This window comes from Acanthaster planci, linkage group LG06, assembly GCF_054643075.1.
Source record: "Acanthaster planci isolate LZ-2023a linkage group LG06, COTS_SCS, whole genome shotgun sequence".
Taxonomy (NCBI): domain Eukaryota; kingdom Metazoa; phylum Echinodermata; class Asteroidea; order Valvatida; family Acanthasteridae; genus Acanthaster; species Acanthaster planci.
The window spans coordinates 15,007,461-15,030,019 of record NC_141782.1 but is presented as its reverse complement, the minus strand read 5'-3'; the positions used below and the strand labels follow the sequence as shown (position 1 = coordinate 15,030,019).

The 22,559-nt window shown below is 42.2% G+C and overlaps 1 protein-coding gene across 5 annotated transcripts in view; it reads left to right on the top strand.

Moving 5' to 3' along the window:
• LOC110988263 (putative G protein-coupled receptor CG31760) overlaps window positions 1-22,559 on the top strand; it is a 114,002-nt gene that overhangs the window by 6,908 nt on the left and 84,535 nt on the right. For 2 of the 5 annotated variants that reach the window (XM_022251606.2, XM_022251607.2), the window contains exon 2: window positions 8,652-9,529. In XM_022251606.2, the coding sequence (XP_022107298.2) occupies window positions 8,758-9,529 (772 nt within the window). In that variant the 5' untranslated portion in view covers window positions 8,652-8,757. Of the gene's footprint in view, window positions 1-478; window positions 801-7,476; window positions 8,133-8,651; window positions 9,530-22,559 lie in introns of those variants that run through there. The other 3 variants (XM_087137930.1, XM_022251605.2, XM_022251604.2) reach the window with 3 other exon arrangements.

The window sequence follows — 22,559 nt, the reverse complement described above, 5'->3', positions numbered from 1 at the left end:
CTATGATAGAACTCGGGAAATCCGAAAAAAGATAGAGTTTTCTGGCAGATGATTCAGAGGTGAGTATTTTGCAGTTCATAGAGCTTGATATAGAATTGTTATAACTTCTCTTTCATTTGGCACGTAGAATTTTTTTCCCTTGTCATTTTTCTCCCCAAAGGTTACTGTTTCTTCACATTTCTACAATACACACGAAATGCACTCGTCGCATCATACCGGATCCGACCGTGGCATCATACTTTGGCGCAGAGGAGTTGCTGCCGGTTGCAGCACTGCACGGGATACGGGGCAAAAAATAACATAGCGCCGCTGTGACACCCGAGCGACCGACCGACCGACCGCGTGGCAAGGTCCGTCAGCGGAGAGGATGCACGCGGTCCGGGGGGTACGGCACGCATTTCCCCCTACGGAGCTCTTCCTGTTTTGACATTCTTGGTCTGGGAGATAAGCAGGTATACGATTTGCCTGGAGCTACAGTCTAAATGGCGCTCAGAACACGCACTCGTTTGCTGTCAGACTCGTATCGTGTGTTGTGGCCGTCGTGTCGGTTTCCATATAGGGCCGTAGTCCCTCAATCATCTGGCGTAAAGTGTCGTGTCCAGATATTATACAGATGCAAAGTGCTCCCAGTCAAGGCCATTGCACGTACTTCAATAGAATAGATAATCGTCAGGTTGAAACAACATGACGAACCTACAAGCATACTTCCAATTTAACTATTACATTTTGTAAAGTTCCACAACCCGGCGCTGCAGGTCTCTAAGCAGTCCACGTAACTATAGGGAAAAATCTGCATAAAGGTAAGAGACAGAGAGACTTAATAATAGTTCAGTGTTGAGAGGGACACTCTGCTTCTATTTGAAACAACAAATACATTTTTAAATAAGCAAAGAAGGCTTTTGTGTCTTCTCTAAATTCTAAGCGAGATTAGGGGTTTGGCATTACCTTTTGCGGGCCATGGGCACGGTAACCTGTGCCCCATTGCGTCACTGAATTCATGCAATTTTTCATTGAGATAATTCCGTATCTTATCGCTAACCCCAATGTTTCCATGCATCGAGTCCTTTGGGATTGGTGATCTCCAGGAAAAGGATTTGCTATGTAAAACGGAGTCTATAAGACAGTGCTGTTTGCGTGGCTGTCGAAACGTCAAACGGCTTTCCGTGGAGATCAAGGGAGTTTGAATTAAAGGAACTGGCGAGCAGTTCCATTAAAATTCGTGACACTAGAGGATGAATAACATCCTTTTCGTAGACTTTGCAGGTCAACACGACCATTTTGATGACAATAACGGTTTAGTGCAGTAATGATACCGCTCGTTAATTAACCTGTTCCTTTCTTAACCCATCTACCAGTGTAGATTTCCGTAATGTGACTATTAACATGCTCTCTCAAAGTAATACCTTATTGAATGAGAGCAACTAATGTGTGCGGGGGGAATTCTTTGACTATAGTGCGGCTTGAGCATGTTTCTGAAAGGAGCGGTCTGTAAAAACTGTTACAATGTTAGATACGTGCACGTTTTATTTCAAGGGTGTAATAACTCTTGATTACTCATTAACTTGTACCACCTTTCTTCCTTCAACAACCTTAATGGACTTCCAGTAATCTGACTGTTTACTTCGGTTACATTACACTTACATTTATGCATTGATTTTGTGGGTGATTTGGATGATTATATGTGGAGGCAATGGCAGCCATTAAGGATGGCTGCAATTTCACGCTTGACTGCATGTGATGCACCACGCTTTGAAAACGGCGATGCAAGTCAGAGACAAAGGCGAATGAGAAATATCCCTCTCTCATACTTCAAAGAATACCTTATTTTGCCCATCTGGGCTAATGAAGTTCTACAAGTAGGCTTATAGGCGTCTCCAAGGCTTCTATGTGGTGACTAAACGAAGTGCACAGTTAAGCAATACAGGCTTTCCAGGATTCGGACAGCGACTTTCCTGCTTATTATGTGCAGTAATTATTTTCAAGTCGATGTGTCTCAATTCACATCCAGCATCCTTCTGACGTGAAGTACATTACTTATGCCTCAAATTATAATAACAACTTATATAGCGTCGGCCACGTTCTTCTGCGATAGTTTCATGACGTTAATTATTATTTGCAACCGAATTTATTAGTAAACATGTGACTAACAACTTTCCGACGAACCAGCAAGCGAAAGCAACTTGCAGATGGAGACATAGACGGAGGATGAAAGTGCAAAAATATGAGTTGTTGACTAAACATTATAAAATGTGATTTATATGTTTTATTATAACAAACATAAATGAATTCATGAAAACTAATGTTTGGTGCCGCAGAATAAAATACGGCACAGCATAAAAATATTCGTTTTATCCAGGTCAGTAAATTTATACCTTTAATTTGATTTAGTAAGGGCCGACCACTGGCGAGAGATGCAACATGAGAATGATCCATGATGAACCCGGGAACATGTTGTTAGTCGTATCGGCGTGACTAATAGAGATGATGCCTTGCACTCCTAACTTGGATGGCCGAAGATATGTATGCTTTGAATTAGCCATGATTAACGGTATTCTCTTTAAAGAGACTTGGTCAGTCAATTTGTAGTCCAGAATTCTCGACGCAGAACGCTTTGATTCGTCTTTGCGCATGCATGCCTGCTTCGAACAGTTAATCACTATTAGCGGATGGGGGGGGGTTGGGTTCCACGGTTTCCCGAAGGAGATTTTTATGGGGTAAAATAACGACGAAAAGGCGCTTATTGGGGACTGAGTCACTTCCTTTCAAAAGTGGGGAGTCTCACACTCAGAGAGGCTATTAAGGTATCTATTAATAAATTTCCAATTTTTGGAGTCACCAAAAACAATTTCCCCCTCTCGAAAATTTGATTCTCGTTGTTGATCGCAAGACCCCTCAAATGAGTTGGGCAAATCTTTATGAGAAATTGCACAAGATAATTTGGAAAATAACCAAACTTACTAATTACAGTACAAAAGGAGAGCCAATCAAGATTAGCACCAATTTATAACATGTATAATGAAATGGAGTATAAATCCATCGAAAACACGCAACAAAAATTCTCTTTGTTTTTTCGACTGCAGAGTGTGCACTAAATTGAAATTTCACTTCATATGAATATAAATCGTCTTCCGTGAAGTTCTGAGAGATTCAAAACTCTCGAATCAGAGAGACACAAGGAATTATAATCGAGTCATTCCGCTTTGGTCGGATCGTAATGTGTTGAATCGGGCGGCGTCAAAATGACTGACTGATTTGGAGTTCGGTTTTACCCAGCTCAATACGGTGGGGCCCAGCTGGGCTCGATTCATATTTGTTGGGTTGTCAGTGGGATTTAGAGGGGAACGCACCGCCCCCCCTCCATCCCAACCGCCAGTATGACAATGAATTTTACATTGGCTCAATTGCATTTATGTGTTTCGCCTGCATGTTCGCATTTGACCCTCCACGTTTGTGCCCCCCCCCCTTCTGAAAATCCTGGATCCGCCCTTTGTTATAGTTGGGCTGCATTCTGTTTATCAATGATCAAAACTCCCCTCAAGAAATATGAGCCTCAGTTTAAAACTCGGCTGCATCGCTATCAGTGCACGTATTTTACAACAAAGCAAGAGAAGGAAGGCTCATCTTTTAATGAAGAAAAGAAACCTTGAAATGATCGAAGAACGATAACGATGACAGACGGACAAAAAGGCCTGGGTTCCCATTTAACCCTTCCCCTGCACAAGTTTATACAACATACGGTGTTGTTAATAAGTCATCACTCAACCGACCGGAATCAAATGGAACCCCGATCCTCTCCTGAGGTACCGTATCTCTGTTTGCTTCGCTGTTTATAAAGCTAATAAATAGAGTGCATACCTAGCTCCGAGATGGTCTTAGAAATGACGATTGATAGCGCTATCAATTAAACCTCGGCTGAGATACTTCCCTGAAAGGATAAATCTCACTATGACAGGTATTCAACGAAGGATTTATTGTTATCATTATTTCAAAGTCATGCATGATTGTGTGAGTCGTATGACTTTCAGAGTGAACTGAGAAAGATGATTTTCATGTTTGGAATCCACTATAGGGGCAGTGGTTGGGCGAAATAGGACTCCAGATTAGCTGCAGATTGCGCTCGGCGAGCGAAGCAAAAATTAAAAGGATACGAAATTATGGAGGGAGAAGAGTTTATCAACAAAAATGTGACTTAAATTGCTAACTGTCGAAAAGTTGAGCGACGTCTGAGAATTTGCCCACGGCAGATACGCCACGACGTGGACTAAATCAAAACCTGATTTGAAAAAAAAATACCTCGAAATGCATGTGTCGCACGATTGAAAAAATAGCTGTAAAATGAAAGTCATAAGAAATCTGCAGACCTAATTGGATTTGATGATAAGTGAAGAGGGGAAATTTTAAGCAGATAAGCAACACAAAAACACGAAGAAAAAACGAAAAACAAAAAAGAGGTAAAATTAAAATGGTCTGACTCACTCCATGCGTCTACGGGGCTTTTACAACAAAATGCCAAGATTTTGAAGCATAGAAGTAATATATTACAGTATTCTGTTGTATGGGTCCCGCGATGATGAAGAGGGCTCAAGTCGATAACGCGATAAAGTGAGCGCTTTTTTCCTTGAATAAAACAAACAATCTTTAAGGCTTCAGAGTTGGGCTTATGATAATAATCTTAGAAATTTTATCCTTCCCAACAAGAAACAGCCTGAAAAAAATGAAATCGAGAAAAAGAAATCTCTGGGACTTGAATCGTGGACACTCACATTCCTAAACCTTTTCCTTACCCAGCAAACTACGTAAGCCAACACAACGCTACCCATGACAACACAAAATAATGCTGAAGTTGTTTAGTAAGTAAGGATCCTAGAATCAGCAGGCTCAAAACTGTGGCATTTTGCTGTAAAAGCTTCCTTTATTAACAGTGGTGGGTAGTCCGATCGGGTTTCTCACTGTACTCTGTGTGAGTGCGAACTGCATCGGCCACTGCTAAAAGATGTAGGCGCCCTCTAGACGACCACGTTTCGCTATACCTTAAAGTGCAACGGCAGAGTGCCGATCATTTCCGTGTACACAGTTTCTGTTTACGATTTTATACTTGTCAGAAGGAAAGAAATGTAAAATTCTCATACGTATGGAAATGTGCAAATGGGTTTGTAGTTTCCTAACTGTAATCTCTTTCATTATAACTCCTTTCTCCATCTGCCTGAAGTAAACTGCATTCAATTTTATTCGTATTGGAGTGACATGTTGGAATTTGTCAAATTCCAAAAATAAACATCGTCTAAACAAGCTGCATCAATTGTTTATGATATATCACCAGATACTGACAGCTTCGGGTCATCTCGAGATGGCACAACATCAAGTGCATTTACGATGGGCTGAAGCTCCCTCAGTTTCTCAAAATGCCCGCAAAACTGTTTTCTGATTTACTATTTACTTCACGCGAATGAGTGTTTCCAAGACAATTTAGAAACTGTGCCAGCAACGCAGTAATTAGAAAAACAAAATTTCCTGATGTTCGTCTACTAAAATAAAACAGTAACAATCAATCTTGTTTCCCACAAAGCCAGCGGTGCACTCTGTCAGCACTTCTTCCTTCACGACTATAGGCTCAGCAGTTTGATGCGATTTCCTCTAGTTTTTGATGTCTGGTGAATTGCTAAAAATCACGTGACACTTTTGCATTGGCATCAAAACGAGTAGAATTTTGAAAAGTAAAACTCGACTGAAGATTCTGCAATGCACTCAGTACTGCGTAATTGTTCTTTCTGAGGGGACAGTTCAAAATACATTTTTTTAAAATTATACACTGTAAAACGTAAGCGTTTAACTTCTAAACGCAAATTAATTAGCAAATCTGTAACACTTTTTAAACGTTTATTAAATAAACACATACGACATGTTTACATGCTGAACACACTGTCTTATTTAATAAATGCAACGTATGTTATGATGTGTTTAGCGTATTTCAGGTTTTTAAACACTTTTTCAATTATAAACCCGTTTTCCCTTTTTTGAATGATATTGAACGCTTTTTAGTAGATGGAAGTCTGAAAAATTCTTTAGAATCCGCTTCAAGTTTTTGCTCACCACAAAGATGTGTGAGTGTGTGTGTGTGTGGGGGGGGGTTCAACACCCTATCCCCCACCAACCCCCACCATTTCTCTACACTTAAAAAACCTAGCAGACGTGCGGGGGACGCGAAAGAGATCGAAGTGCGCATACAGGTGCGTGTACATTCAGCGTATGTGCCTAGTCGTACGTCTTAAACGCTTAATGGTACAACTGGATAGATTGCTAAACACGGTGTTTATTTTTGGTGTGAGCACCAAGTGACAATCCCCTCTGCATCCAATCATTATGCGTTATGTCAGCTTAAACGAACCACTTTTATGAGATTTGAATTTCATCGGCTCTAAAGAGTACTGGCGGAAAAGCATGGAATTCACGTTTTAAGCCGCAATAAATAGGCGTGTTATGTCCCGATGATAAACACGTTGACGTCTAAACACACCGCGTGTTCAAATGTTCAATGTGGTTAGTTTATAAACACGTCAAACGTTCTGGGTTTTATAGTGTATACGTGGCTTGTATAGAGGAAATTAAAATAAGTTTGTCATTTTAAGTATTGTAGTTGAAGCGTGAACCTGATGACTCATTACGTCTGCTTTACCAAAACAGCCAATTTGCAGTCGCCCGTGTGTATACGCAACCAAACACGGCAAAAGACAACCTGCCCTGGATCCCATTAGTGTTCATTTTGTTATTAGTAAGGTGAGGCCAGCTTCGAATTCAATTTTAAGAACAGAATTTTGAGGTTCAATTTATGGAGGCTTGAAACATGTTTGTAAGCAAATCGTTTGATGCTACTAAAGACAAAACACAGCCAATACTTTTTGTACAGTGTCTGTTATATAGTGAAATATATTTTATATTGTGGAACGGTTTATAGATTAAGAATATGAGGAGACGTTCTCTCTTTCCAGGCTAAATGGTACGATGTGGGAATCCAACATTTTGCGCATTAGCCTATAGCCAAATAACGCGCACAGCTCACTCTTTTCACGTGCTAGTTACACATCAAATTTTGGTTACGTTTACACATCATTAAATGATCATCTGTAACATGTAGTAGAACAACTTCTAAACGGTACGGCCAGACAGCAGGTGTTCTGCAAACATGTTGGTATTCCGTTACAAAAATGAAGCTCGTTTTGGATAATTTAGATATCTGACGAGAGGATTCCATTATGTTCAGGGGTACCAGGTTGGATGTTTCGAATATATCCTCTGCGAGTTGTGTGACTGGGAACATCATAATAATTGCTTCGCCCGTTACAATTGTCAGCAGTCCAGTAAAGATAATGCAGTAGGTAAGGTGATCCTTTACCACGGTACCCCTCTCCTTAGGCTGAATGGTTCGTTCCGATGTGACAATCGTATAGCAACTTCCTCGACGTACTCGTTTATGCGTCGTGCACGTGTGGCCTCGCCTGGTGGTGGTGACTGATGATTATATGGTTTCCGGTGAACGTGCGCGCGTGCAGGGATCTGAGCTCATCACCGTGCTTGCTATCTACCTGCGATAGCAGAGACCATCACCACACATACGGGGAGGGCAGCACGACGTGAATCTGTGTGAATGATTATGTTAGGCGCTATATAACACAACTGTGCGCTTCCAACTACGGACTGATTTGAGTTGGCTATCGCTCTATTCATCAACGTGTATTGTGAGTGCGGCTACTGCCACTGCCGCGTAGGACACGGTGTTCTCCAGGACGGAACTCTCCGATTCATTGCTTGGAGGTTTGTTTGAGGAAGGGACACCTGAGCCATGTAGGAGAAATACCAACCGCGGTCGAGACTAAGTTCGCATTGCAAGGCGAAGGGAACAACACAAAGTATGACATGACAGTCAATACTGCTGGTGATACATGACGGCCAAACGGCTCCCTTGTTTAATCATAAGGCACCAGGGATCGATCAGTCAGCTGGAATGAACCGTCCTACATTTTGTCCAAAGTGCGATTTTTTGGTGAAAATTTTGTTGTTAACATCCAACTGGCAATCGCAGGAAAAAGGATAAAAAATTTGGTTTTATTCGAGCAAGAGGAAGAGCGATCCACAAGGTATTTCCCCGTTTCGCACTTTCCTCTTCAATATAAACAAAGGCGCCTTTTGTTAAAGTTACACCCTAAACGGTTTGGTTTGAAAAAAAAGCTGATGGGTAGTCTTGTTGCTGTGCATTCACAACCCACCACCAGTCTGGTCACAGGCAGCTTGGTACCTGTACTGGACTTCAGACATTTGATACAAAATAGTAAATCTTGTCGTCGTTAAGACCCGAAGTGTCGTCGCAGTTTCATTTGATACTTTGTAAACATAGTAAGGATCAACTGATTGCACGTAAAATGCTATTGTTTGTTATTTCCCGAAAACATACAGACCATTGATTTATGTTGGCACTGCTGAAGTACCAAATTAGAGTCATTCAGGTGTGAGTTGGGGTCCTAATTCATTCGGGCACTGACTTCATGAGGTGCATAGGTCTAGCACCTCTCGTTTCTTCTAGATACCCCCCCTAATGCATTTGCTCGCCATTTGAAGCAGTATTTGAAATCTCTTGTATGGATTTAATTTCATTTCAGAGATTCGCCCTCGATGAAATTTCTCTGCGGTGTGCAGCTGATGCTGGAGCACCGGTAGATCGTGGTACACCGCACTCGAAGTGATACCTAAGTATATGAACCGTCAATGCTCACCATGGCTTTTCAGAAGCTGGAGCCGATTGCATTCATCAAGGCAGTTATCGTATGTTCTGCGTTCCTTTACCTCTCTCCCTGTCTGCAAGCTTACAACTACACAGAGCCGCCGACCACGCCCAAGGGGCAGACGACACCGACCCAAGCTACCAAGGGCGGGGGACTCGGCAATCAGTACCCTACCGAGGACAGTCCTGGCTACGGGAAGCTTGGAACCGAGAAAGCAACTGTGGACGTAAAAGAGCCAGTGCATGCGGGGCCTCGGAAGCTGGTGGAGCCCTCCAGCCAACCTTACGATATCGTCTCCAAGTTCCTAGCCTACCTGGCCTACATTGAGGAGAACCGAAACGATTGCGAGGCGGGCACCTGGGCAGTGGTGCTGGACAAAGGGGCCACAAGCTACGGCCCTAGTAGGTACATGCGACAGGCTATGAAGACCGTCGAAACGGCTAATTTCTTTACCAGGATCTGGAGAAGCAAGGCGCTTTCAGGAGTGCAACACAACGAGGAATTCTTCTTCAACGTGGTGGCCTCCAACGTGGAGAATGACGACGACATCTTTGCCTTTGGGAATTGTTACGATGCCTACGAGTTCTTGGATTATAGTATCTTCTGTCCGTACGCCTACCGGTTACCTGACGGGGGCATCCGGGTCAAGGATCTCTCGTTGGCCTATCCCTACCTTACTAACGAATCGGAGTGGTTTTACGAGGCTCGCATGAACGTCGAGAGGTTGCTCGATCAGAAGAGGGTCGTCATGAACAGTAAGTAAATTTTTAGATCTGGATTGGTTCATGGACAGTAAGTAAATATCAGACCTGGAAAGGGAGTCCAGAATACACACAGAATTTGGGGGAGCTTTTGGTAAGACATGAGACTGATGGCTCACCCAAAAATACACCCCCCCCAAAAAAAATGCAATGCGTGTATTCAATCTTGAATTACACCACCTGTGATTATATTATTATAACAACACCTAGGCATGGCTTTTTAATGTGTGTTCCAGCCTAACAAAACGACGCTGTAGCCATAGAGCCATGCATATGATAATGCAGAGAGTTGTGTTTGCTTAATCTAGTTCAAACTTAACACAAAAAAGCCGTCAAAACTCATATTAAGGAATTCAATCACATTTATGCATCTTCTGTTTGATGTGGCGCAGACAGCAAAAGACACCTGACATAAGTCATACAAGATCGCCATGCGACATGCTTGGGCAAACTGGAAAGTCGTTATCCAATATTTCCCGAGTCAGTCTGGAAGGTTCTTTGGGATCTTTAATAAATGTCACGATCCCTGTCCAAACTGTTTTGTTTGCAATCAGTGCGTCAACTGAAGACTCCCCAGATTCTTCCGCGGTTCTTAGTTTCCCCTTACGCCAGCGTGCGACAGCTTTAAAAACTGGGTTACCAGCTGAGTAGTTGCTTTTAAAAGTTGAAAATAAGCGGGTGAAGCAGTGCCAGAGTGAAATATGAGATCGTCAGTACTGCGAAGGAATTTCAATGATGGATTGGTTTGGAAGACAAATCTGGGCAAACGAGGTACGTCGTTAATCAAACCGGTTCCATGGGGGTCTGTCATTTGAGAGCACTTTCGAGCGTTTAACGCCGTCCAACACTGGGTTGTGTTTCACAGCGCGGACCAATAAGAACCTTTGGAGTACCGCAGGTGAAGTTCCTGTGAGCTTGAGGATGTGCCCATGTTATTTTTGGGGGAGCAGACAAGCCCGGCAATTACCAATGCAAATGGCAACAGTGGTCTGGTGAACAGCTGCCTTGTCTCTAAAATGGACGTCCGGCCCTCAACGCACGGGGCGACCGTTGCCATCGCGTGACCGTGACGAGGTGCTACAGATTGAGGGAGCCGGCCAAACTCTCCTCCCATCTACATATCTTGTGTCCTCTTTTTCTTTCGTCTGTTTTCTGGAGCGGAAAGTGGTACTGTCAGAGTTACGTACCTGTTTAATACTGTGAGTTTTTTGAAATAAGCATGTGTTATTAGGTATGCTTTCAGCGAAGAGTTGTCCTCAAGTATATAAACTTTCTACAGAGATTTGTCTGAAAATTCATAAATCTTGTCATGAATCTTTAACTGAAATTAGTGACTTACATTTTTAATACGTTGTGGCCTTTGTCACGTATGATTTAAAATAATCACACTTTTAAAAACTGTATAAATAACATCGATGCAGGGTACGATCAGTGTCAAAGAGCACCTCTAAAAAATGTTTTCTCGGATTTCATCTGTTCAAATAGATAAGGCTGCATGCATTGTTTGGCATGCACAGGGATTCATCCACTCTACAAACACAGGGAGAGGGTTCCCCTCGTTATCTCTGATTTCTCCGAATGGCACAATCTACATTCAGAATTCGCATCTTGGCATGAACACAAAAAACCCCTATTTAGCTTGTTATAGTTGAGCTCTGAAGACAGATGACACCGCGTTCAATTTGGATGCTTCCATATTTATTTTAACAGATAAAATCAGAGAAAACATGTTTTCCTTAGAGGTGTTCTTTAAAGAACACTGTACAGGTAATGCGTTGGTTATCCATGAATTGATACCAGTGAAATCTGAAAGATATGATCGCAGATTAGCTGTTACCACCCTGTTGTCAGTTGATCGATCGGCGTTTGCATTTGTCGATGCATTTGTAAACGTTCAGTCCAGTTCGCCCAAGCTAGAATCTGTAAAGTTCTGATATCACCCATTTCCAGTTCGTTCAAGCGGAGCGAAATTTGAAAATTTTCATTTAGGATTGTTTGCTCTTACTGAGACAACGATACCTAGCTTACGGAAACGAAGATGTAACGAACCTCAGCTTCTACGCATTCAAATATTTTACGAGTGATGTAGACCTAATACCTATTCTGAACCAAACTATTTTATTTCTTTATTAATTTCCTTTTTTGGAAAAAAATGTAGCAGTGGCCTATAATTACAACAAATCCTTATGTGTTCGTTGTTTTTCTCCTCAGAATTCCCTTATCTGACAAAGAATGAGAAATGTTCCATTTTGAAAAGGAGCTCTTGTGACGCAGTGTGTAAAATATACTGCTGAAGACGTAACTGCGTCACTGATGTTGACTCCCGAAATAAGTCCACGCTATCTGATTATCAGGCCTATACAAGGCATAGAATACGCTTATAATTATTGTAATTATACGCATTCCTTTCCGGAACACAGCCTTCACCCGTCGCAATGCGCCACACAGTGCTCCGGTGTGTCCCCCTGTAAAAGGCAATACAGTGTTTCGTCTGTGAATAACACACTCCCTTAGACTAAGCACACAAAAACGTTAAGCTGCAAGAGACAAAAATGAGCCAAGGACTAGGGAAGACAAAAGATTCCCTTGATGTGTATCTCCGCTACAGTACTGTAAAACATGGCAGTGTTTTTTTTAGTCTCTCTGTCTCGTTCGCTACCTGGGACCATTTTGATCTCGGTCCTGATCTTGTACCTCAAGTTCTTGGTCTGGCCTCGGACTTTGGTCTCATAATACATTCAACACTGTGGCCATGCTGTGTCTGACACTTATCATTACGCGTGTCGGTAACATTCCCTTATTCAAAGGTTTGGGAAAGTTGAGCAGAAAACAACCACAATGGGTAGGGTCACGCGGGCCGATTTAACCGGGGACCCGATGGGCCTCTCTGGAGACCCCAGCACGGGCCGGACAAATGCTGTCCGGGTCGTTGCTCTGTGTCAGAACATAAAAAACCTGAAAATGGAGGTTTTTCAAAACCATGACACGCCATAGGGAATTTTCAGAAGGTTCTAGCGGAAATTAGTCACAGAGAAGTGACTTTGCCCGTCTGTCCAAAGCCTTAATTCCAACTGAAACGCTTAAAAGCAGAAGAGAAAAAAGGCCTGAAGGTTTTGTGTCAGATAGCAGGGAAATTAAAGTGGGATTATTTGAAAAGGAGCTTTCGTTTTTTGGCTTAGTCCTGTGCGCTAGCATTAGTTTCCTAAGATCGTTTTAGTATTTTCCTAGATTTTGTTAAAAGATATTAAAAACATGTAATTGTCACAGTTCTAAAGATTTTTACTTCGATGTCATTTCATAAACCAATTACCATTTACAGTATTTATTACTAGACATTTTTAGTCTACGTTTCCTGTCACTGACCTACAATGTATTCATAGATACATGTATCAGTGAAATCTTTGCCGTGACGATATCACTTAATAGGAGGAATAATGAGGAGTATATGGCAAGACTATTCAAACATATCATTTTCAACCATTTCATTTTCATCCAAAGAAGTAGAGACCCTATACCAAACGCAGGATCATCGAATATATTGTCTCTTTTTATAGGCCTAATGTTTTCCCTGTTTTCACTGGCAGGGGCCAATCCAGGAATTTTTCGGGGGGGGGTGTTCAGGCCCCTCCGATTTTTTGTAATGTCCAAGAGGTAGACACACAGGTTTTTTTATCATCACTACAATTGCTTCATCTATTAATTCTTTTTTTTTTCTTTTTGATGTTAGAGCAGGGGTCGAACCTCAAATTTCAATACCCTATGGATCTGCGCATGCAGTGCAGAACTAAGTTTTATGACTTCCAATTTTCCTTTGCTGGCGAAAGTTTGTGCGTCCCAGCGAAACAGGTTGACATGTTGGAAACCTCGTGGCAAGATGATGACGGTATTCGAAGGCCAATCTACACTGCGTTGCACAGCCTTGGTAAATCGTCAGAAGGGGCTCGAGCGACAGTAGTGTAATTAGGGCTAGCAGCGCACAAAAGCCTATGTCAGTTTTATTGGTTCCCAACCTAATGGTCAATTTGTCAAATTACTCGTTGTGTTACGCACCAGATGGTCGGTAAAGCACGACAAATATAATTAACCATGTGGATTTCGAGCCTTCGGGGTGGCATTTTTGGCCAATGATTTAGTCCTGTCTCATTTGATCTGAACAGGGCCAGGCATAACCGGTTACCGTTTCCCTGTTGCAAAAATTTATGAATGCATGCCTTATCCTGAGGACGTCATTTAAAGGTATATCTTTCACTCATGGTTGACGTTTTTGTCTCTAATCAAATTTTATCCTTGTGTTGATGACAATCCAAGCGGTTTAGAGAGATCTTTTTACACACTGCAGGTTTTATTTTGATGTAAACGTGTATGAATGTGGGTCTTTCAAGATGGATGTACCCCTTAATGGTTAGCTCAGTAGTGGGCCAATCAAATTACAACATGGTCGTAAAAAAATTGTTGAGGACGTCACAAAGGGAAGCTGTTATTTTCAAGTCTCACAATTGTGTTCCTTTTATAGGCATGCCTTGGTCGTATTCGTGCTCGCAGTGAGTAGGAAGGCAAAAAAATACTAGGCCTACTGGAGATCAATTCCTTGTATTTAGGTCAGTTGAATTCAACGTGTCCTGCTATCTCCTAGTCGCTTGGTAGTTTATTTAGTTTGATAGAAAGACGTTTGTACGGGATCTATAATGTGATGTGGCAATTCGAAGGACTTTTTTTCGGGGGGGTCAAATATGTTAGAAAAATGTTATTGAGAGCGCTTTAGTTACTCCTTGTGGGTTTTGAGTGAGCCGTTGGTTCGTTTGTTCGCCTGTGCGGTTTCCCAGCTCCTTTGACAACTTATGTCCTTTCGGTTACTGATTCTGTCTCTGATTCTGAGAGTTGGTTAGGTTTGAAGTGACCGTGCGAAAGAAAACAGTATAAGTGAAAGGGGTTGCCTTGGGTTGTCTTCGGAATTGAAGTGGTTCTGAGTAGACAGCAATTGGCACGATGGCCTACCCTATGAAGGGATTCGCGTGCTAAGCGAATAGTAATAAGCACACACCGTGCCATTTTCGTGGAATTTCGGTGTGTGACGTGCAAAACGCCAGTCCATCACGCAAAGGTCTCTGATTATGGGCTTTGTCCATTGGTCACCAATTGGGTATAGATGCTACCTAAATCGCTCGCTTCAGTCCGATTTTCGTTGTTGGTGGCAACCGGATTCCGCTACGTTTATAACATGAAACAGCGCTCTGCTGTAGGTAAACTCGACTAAGTAAATTGGTAAATCTCTTGGTTCTAATATCTGCACTGTTCTCAAGCAATCTGATCTTGTAAATTCACTTTTTAATACCCAGTGTTTTTACAATTTGGCATTTCTTGTATGTCTGCTTAATCATTTATTTTGGAATCTTTTTCTTAGTTACATCATGAGGTATCAAAGTTTAGTGTTCATTTGGTATATAAATTTCATCTTCTGTCAAAATGTTATTGGAGCCTGTTTGAATATGAAGACAAAATGCTTTCAATATATATTTTTAAATCGATAAAACAACCTAAAGTTTTTACTCTGCCGTTTTTTGTTAGATGCATAGAGTGCTATGTGACCAACCAAAATTGTATAAATGACTCTTTTCTTTCCCATTGGTAGTTATTCGAGTCTGATGTTATTTGAATAATTCAAATATGCCATTCATATAGTATTACTCAATTTGAGTTTATTCTGATCAGAGAATCTATCCACAAAAAAGTGTGCGCCAAAGCGCGACGAATCGAATCACAGCCGTGACGTCTGTTCTATTTTCGATATGGGCACATAATTGCATTTTGTTCTCACAGGGAAAAAAGAGGGTGCGTTTTTATTGAGTTGGTCGGCGAGCTTTTCCCGAGATGAAGAAGAAAGGCGAGGGAAGTCCTGCGAGGTAGAGAGTCGTTGGGCTGCTCTACCATCGATCTAACCTTGTCTCTCTCCATCCCAGCAAATCACTGCAGCCCCAAGACACCGTCTGAAGAATAAAATTGCACAGTGAGTTGGTTGCACACTCTCGTATGTCGGGTTCACATCTGTCACGTTTGAAAACGTAATACGATGGTATTTGTGACTTAAATTCTCTCTCCAGGAGACACGAAAATTCCATAATTATGTTGGATTTTTGTCAGTGATTCTACTTCAAGCTTCAAGATGTACCTTACCTGTATAGAGAAGTGTGAAAATGTGGAAATGAAGGCAGGGCGCCGCTTCTCCTTAGGGGGAGGTAAACCAAGATGCCTCCATGGTGCTTGAGGTAAAAACAACTAACTTTGGGTGTGTCTTTCAGTCTTCTTAATATCGAATGTGGTCTTTGTGAATCCTTGCAAACACAAGATCGACGAAAATGAATGACAAGCATCAGCTTATCATTCAATGATTGTCCTTTTATTTTAAAGCGAGATGTCTTTACGCAAGGGGTCTCGCGGGCATGCCCTTCAAAGTATCCATCCGGCCATTAAGGCCCCTTTCCCTTAAAAAAAAATTCCTTAAGAAAATGTCCTTAAGCTGACATTTTCTAAGCAGGTCTTTGTGTTGTTAAGTCTTTTTTTGTGTGTTTAAATGTTTCAAGAATTATTTAAAGAATTTTTGGCCGGAGAAATTCTGTCTTTGGCGTTTTCGAACTGCAATATCGCTTTGAACACTTATGTCCGTCCATTGGTCCTTTGGAAGTTGTTGTTTTGCGCCTAAGTAGAGAAAGGTGTGCGATTTATTGCCAGAACTTTCCTTCAGCAGCAACGGTGCAAGCAAATGTTTTAGTTTAATTTGCCAACGCTTCGAACACCCAAGGCCTATGATTAACAAATACATCACTACACTGTTAACAAAAAAATTATACTCCCCCCTCAGAAAAAAAGGAAAATGGGAATGTCCTTCTTGCAGAGCCGTACTTATTGATGTAATTTCGAGCCTGACATTGCTCACTTCGGCAGGCGCTTTAACCAGGTCACGTGACACAGATCGAGTGCAGATAATGGAACCGCCGTGGGGTCTGCACGTTTTAGCCGAAGCCGCTGCTTACATTGCACCACAATGCCAGGCCCATGCAAGCTTCCATTATCGGACACGAGGAAATTACACATTATTACCGGGTCCGACCATGCCCCTCCAAATCTGATAAGACCAAAAATGTTCGCCCGTTGCACACGGCATCTATTTATTTCCTTCTGTCATGAACTGAGTTTAACGTCACAAGGAACCAAGTTTACGTCCAAAACATAGTTGTTTATGGTTATTAGGTCTAGTACCATAATGCACTGTAATTACAAATGTAGGCCTACTCATCCTTAATACAGCACATCAGTGCAGATTACATTCAAGTTAGCGGTTGGTAAAACGTCATGCCCCAAGATACAACTATTTATATGTGAGATTAATAACAAAAACACGAGACGTTTGAATGGACTTATATTATGTACATTTATTAAGCAGTAACTTTTGTATGGAGCAAAAATTTGAGTTTAGCCATTTAACACTTTTCTAAACACTTTCAGGCTATCAGTTTGCAAATTTAACGTGTTCAGAGTCGTGATGGATAGTGTGTAGCCATTGGACATTGGAGTTTAGGAATTGGACACCAAATGTTTAGTATCCAAACATGTTTAAAGTCGTGATCTCAAGATTGTGTTTTATTGATGAACACAGTTTCTAGAGTGTGTACATTGGAAATGTTGTAAACAACAATTATGATGTGAAGACTTCAGGAAATCAACTTAAGGCCAATTCGTGCTTCAAGACTATGTAAATAGTAAAGCAAATTTGACGTCACCATGAAACCTTTCCAGTTAACTTCACTTGAGCCGAAGACTCGCAATGTGTTCGACGGCCCAAAATATTTGAATCTAACGTCCGTGTTTGCCTCTCGTGCCAGGTATGAGCCGATCTTTAGGCTTCGTCTCTGTCAAAGCGACGATCATACGAAATTCTTACAGGTTACGCTGCTCCGTGACCAAAGACATTTTTGTGTCCTTGTAAGGCGTATCGTCATCTTTTGGATTGCTTTGGACGAAAACAAGTAAACCAAGTATGCGTCCGACTCACATTTTGGCTTTTACACAGCATTAAAGGCTACTCCGATGAATACGTTTCTCTCGAAAAGATGTTTAGGAAAAGGTTAAACCCGTCTTTCACTTGGACACAAATGACTCTCTGTGTAACATCATAGCCGGCAAATCGTGAGCAGTAAGTTTAATAGCTCAAACTAGACAAGATCGCTGCGCCCTATCCTTAGGACTAGCACATTATAGATTGGAATTCAATCAAATGAAATCGCGTTTTCTCTTTCGGCTCTCCAACTCAATTCAATCTCTTTTTCCGATCTAGTTTATCAGGCCCACTGCTAAATTTCAATATCGCGAGCCTTATGCTGTTGGCTGCAGAGCTCCTTTGACATTTCACAGGCTCTTTCTTATCTCTGCTGGCTGCATGAGTTTTGTTTAACGAACGCCTGAGCAGTTCCGACGACAGAATGCGCGAGATTGTAATTGCCTGCACATCTCCTGTTGTCAGCGTTTTATCTTATTGTGGGTGGTGCTGCGGGAGTCTTCGTCAGTCGATTTTCTCTCTCTCTCTTTCACGCTGAACAGAGGAATTCAGTGACCGCACGCACTGCTACGCTACGCGGAAGAGTTCACATTAATGATGGGGAAGTTATGTTGTGAAATACAGTACCAGACCTTTAGTGCATTAAAATGTCACGAAAGCTACCTTTTACGCCATTTGCTATACGAGCTAGATGGTTTTTAATTTACTTCAGTCTATATAGACATTGCAAAAGTGTGTACTGACAAAACCGACATCTATTTCCCTGATTTTTGTGGCCCTTGAGACTTCACGAAATTCAGCTCCGAATATTAAATGGATTCCGAAACTCTTCTTGATACCAATAAATTTTCAAAACATTTGAGGGTTCTTTCCTCGGACGTGGATGATGTGTCTCGCCTAAACCCCAATCCCAAACCTGCTTCCATCTACATAAAAAAACACAAGTCGGATTCAGATGCCATCGCTCTCGCAATATACAACCCTCAGCGTCGGTGGGCCGTCTACCGCCCAACCAGTCATTTGATATTCGCTTGTTAAAAATCTCAACTAGCAATTTAATCAATGCGGTTCCTCCCTGATTGCCCAGTCGCTCCCTCGGGAATGTCTCCACAGACGCCGGGGTTGACTTCACTTTTTTTCTCCCCCCTTAGCCATTCATTGGCTTGCCCATCGCTTTAAAAAGAGGGATGTACGGATGGACAGATCTCATTCCCAGATTATTATATTCCCCCTCTCTGTCACCATATCTCTTTAAATTTCACCAGTCCGCTTGTGTGTAAGCCGGCTGACGCGCTGCACCTTCTCAAAGGCCTCTATTACAAGACACTTGTCCTCGATGACTATCTTGAGTATATGGCAAGGCTTTCAACGGAAAGAAAATTGCACTGAATCTGGGAACGTTTGGGAAATTGTTTGATATATTGTGGATGACTTCTGAAGGACTTGGAATATCAGGGTTTTTTAGCATCCCTAGGAGGATAGTCGAGTAATGAATAACTAAGAATCCAAATTCTAGCTCAAACTCTGTGACTCATTTAAAACTGGAAAATATTTACAAATTTGAAATCTCATTTTGCCGTTTCTAACTGAAATTACTACAGATCACAAACACAAGCTACTTCTGGACGTCATGTTGACACCTGCCAATCAAATCAATCTTACTTTAAGAGTTCAGTAGTCGCTAAGAAAACACAAGCAAAGCTTTAGATTTGATAGATTGGAAGAACGACCAATGGAGATGATAGAGGAGTGCTTCAACGCACGATGCCCTGGGGGCAATGAGAAGACAATTGGTCCATAAGATCTGTAGTTAGTATTCTACTTGGTGAAAGTGCGTAGTATTTAATTAAATTTAATCTGATATTTTGAAAAAAAAAGAGGTAATGAAATCCGTTTCTACAGGGCTTTGTTAAACTCGTTCCCTGCAAATCCGATTTACGGCATAGTATTTTCAACTGCATGATGAGAATGCGAATGGCCAGCCCTTTGCAGAAAACTGTGGCGCGGGAAATATTGTTGACACAAAGGAAAGCACGACCGAACGGTTTCGTTCAAATTACCTCTATCACACCGGATTAGCCGGTAGACACTCAACTTGATTGAGGCAAGTGAAGCTGGCGGAAAGAACCCCTAGCTGCCAATGCCTTCAGACGAACGTTTTGCATTATTTGATAGGACACATTTTTGGTGCAAACTAATCAAGAAGCCATCGGCGTCGTAAAGAAATTTATCAGTATTTTCCACGTCAGTGGGCCTTGCCATAATAACATTGGCGGATTCTCACTTAGAAGTTCAGTTTGAACGCTCAAATGCGCAGCAAAATGACCGTCTTCCTTTCAGTTTTTCGACGTGGCACATTTTATGGCGCCAGAATGGAGGTATCCCTCCAATAATTTCCATTGATGATGAGGTTGACAACGACTTGTTTGGTCAGGGGAATTACACCCGTGCTCTTGACGGCAGTGCAAATTAAGCAGCGGTTCACTTGACGCGCTTATTGCAACAATTCACGTCTACAAATACCGAATTACAGCCGGTTCTCGCGATTGTGAGTAGTGCGCCACCAAGCGTTTACCTCAAAAATGCCACTTTTTGATTTACTTGTCAACATCTTGCAGAATACTTCAGTTGAGTGCAGTAGCAAGAAACGCTTTCAGAAGCTTCGCAAACGCACTGTCAACAAACCCTCAAAGTCATCACCCAGTCCACCTGATAGGCCTACTGCACGCATTCAAAGATCCACCCTGAGTTGAAGTGCACCCCCGATCGGCGAAAGGAAGACAAAATGGTTTCAACCGGCTTCTTGCACGCGTTCTGGGTGTACAAAAGACCCTCCGGTTCGTGAGGGAATTCGTCACAAAGGCGGACGCACCACGATTTGGAGGCTCCCATTGGACGAGCGCTAAAGTTGCGCGTTAACTTCCAGTTCCATGGTTCCACGCGTTAACGGCGATCAGTGCATGTAGCTCTATGTGCAGTGCATGTGCAGTGGGCATGGTTTAAACTGAAGTAACGTCACACTTACGAACTGGATAGAGTACCGAAGTGTGACGTCACTGTGAACCAGAAAGTGCAGTGCAAACAAATGGAATACGCGCGCGTGTTGGTTCATGCACGGGTTCACGCGCTCATGCCTTTTACGCACTAATTGTGCGCGTGACGTATTCACTTTGGTACTCTATACATTCCGGGAAAAAATCATTGCGCGTACTCAGCCTGCTCCGCGTAAAACGCGCGCATACTTGCGCGCCTATGTGGTGAGTTGGTGCCATTGATCTCCATTATGAAGACTTTATAACGGAGATCAATGGTTGGTACCACAGACATACAAACGCATAGACTGCTAGTGTTGCGCATATAGCCATGATTTTGAAAAGTATAGACAAGCAATGGGCAGAAAGGTGGACAACAGCGCGTTCAATGCCCATTACGCGCGACACACTTACATTGCCTGCATCTGTTTTCATGCGCTCTCAAAATCAGCCCCGAGCGGAGCAAAAGAGGGCGTATTTTTTAGGTACTCGCCCACAGACATTTAAACGCATAGACCGCCAGGTCCTATTTAAAACTACAGAGGTTTTTCGTAATCTGCATGGCGCCCGACTAAAATCAAACTATGGGCAAATTCACCCCTCAGTATAGGGAATTTGTTAAAGAATTCCAGCCATAAAATTCTATGAAACTATTGTTTTGATTGTAAAAAAATATCCACTATTTACTTGATCTGGCCCAAAGGGATTCGAAACAATGTAGTTGCAACATTTGAAAAGAAAAGATAGCAGTACCGAAGAGCAAAGATGAACGTATTTGGAAGCACATGTACAAAAAAACGGCTTCATGGAAATTAGGGCTGAATTCTTCAACTGTGCCTAAATTCCCTATACCAAGAGGTAAATTTGCCAATAGTTTTGATTTTAGTCGGGCGCTGCGCAGATCATTGAATACTCCTGTAATTTTGAATAGGATTTGGTGGTCTATGCGTTTATATGTCTGGGGTTGGTAGCAAAAGGACCGCCAGTTTCATTTACCAACACGCTCTCTTTTGTTCCGCTTGGAGCGGATAGAAACCGCTGATTGTAATGCATTTTAGTGCGTGGATGTCGATATTTTCTCAAAGTACGTCTCCATTGCATCTCAGTGACGTGGTATGAAGTGAAATTGCTCCCAGTCACAAAATGCGTACAACTTAAGTCTCCTCTATGTGAAATGAATATACCATATACGAACGACAAGATAAGTATTTTAGTTCAACAGTGATATTTCCCAACTTTCCAATTTTTATAAAACATTTCAACCACCAGTGGGAAAGGGGGTTAAAAAATGATGACCCTTGCCAAACCGATTTTTTTTAACACTGTGTCCTTGTGCTATAATTAGCGGTCTGTGTTTTTAATCAAGTTGCGTGTTTCGCCTACCGTTGTTTAGCGACCAGTGTACGTGTCAACACAGCGATATCTCGTGTTAAAACACCCCAGGGAACTCGTGGGAAAGGGCCGATGTACTTTTGCAGACTATCCTGTCGAGATATTCTACACCTTGATGGCAGGCTTGGTATCTGGTCGTTGGAGCTGTGCAGGCCGGTAGCGGTCGCTTTAGTAGTAACCTCTTGTGTAGTTCTCTGATGTAAGCTTCCAATCGTCTCCAGTGGTTTCCACCCTTCAACAGTCCATTCAATCGATATGTTAAAACTTCCTACCCATTAACCATAACGCATATAACGCAACTGCAAGGAACGAGACGGTACGATTGTTGAACGGCCAACTAGGTTATCCATCCATTTCCGAGCACGTCCAGGCGGGATTCCATCTCCACTGATGCACTCTTTGAGGGTGTCTCCTCCCCCGGTCGATTTTTCCCTCTTCGGATCTTGCCTGGGTCCGGGAGGGCTCTCTATTTTTGCCGCGGTGCTGTAACAGAGTTATTTCATTGAGAAAATGTACTTTGCACGCAAGCAAATTACTGTCTTGCTGCATT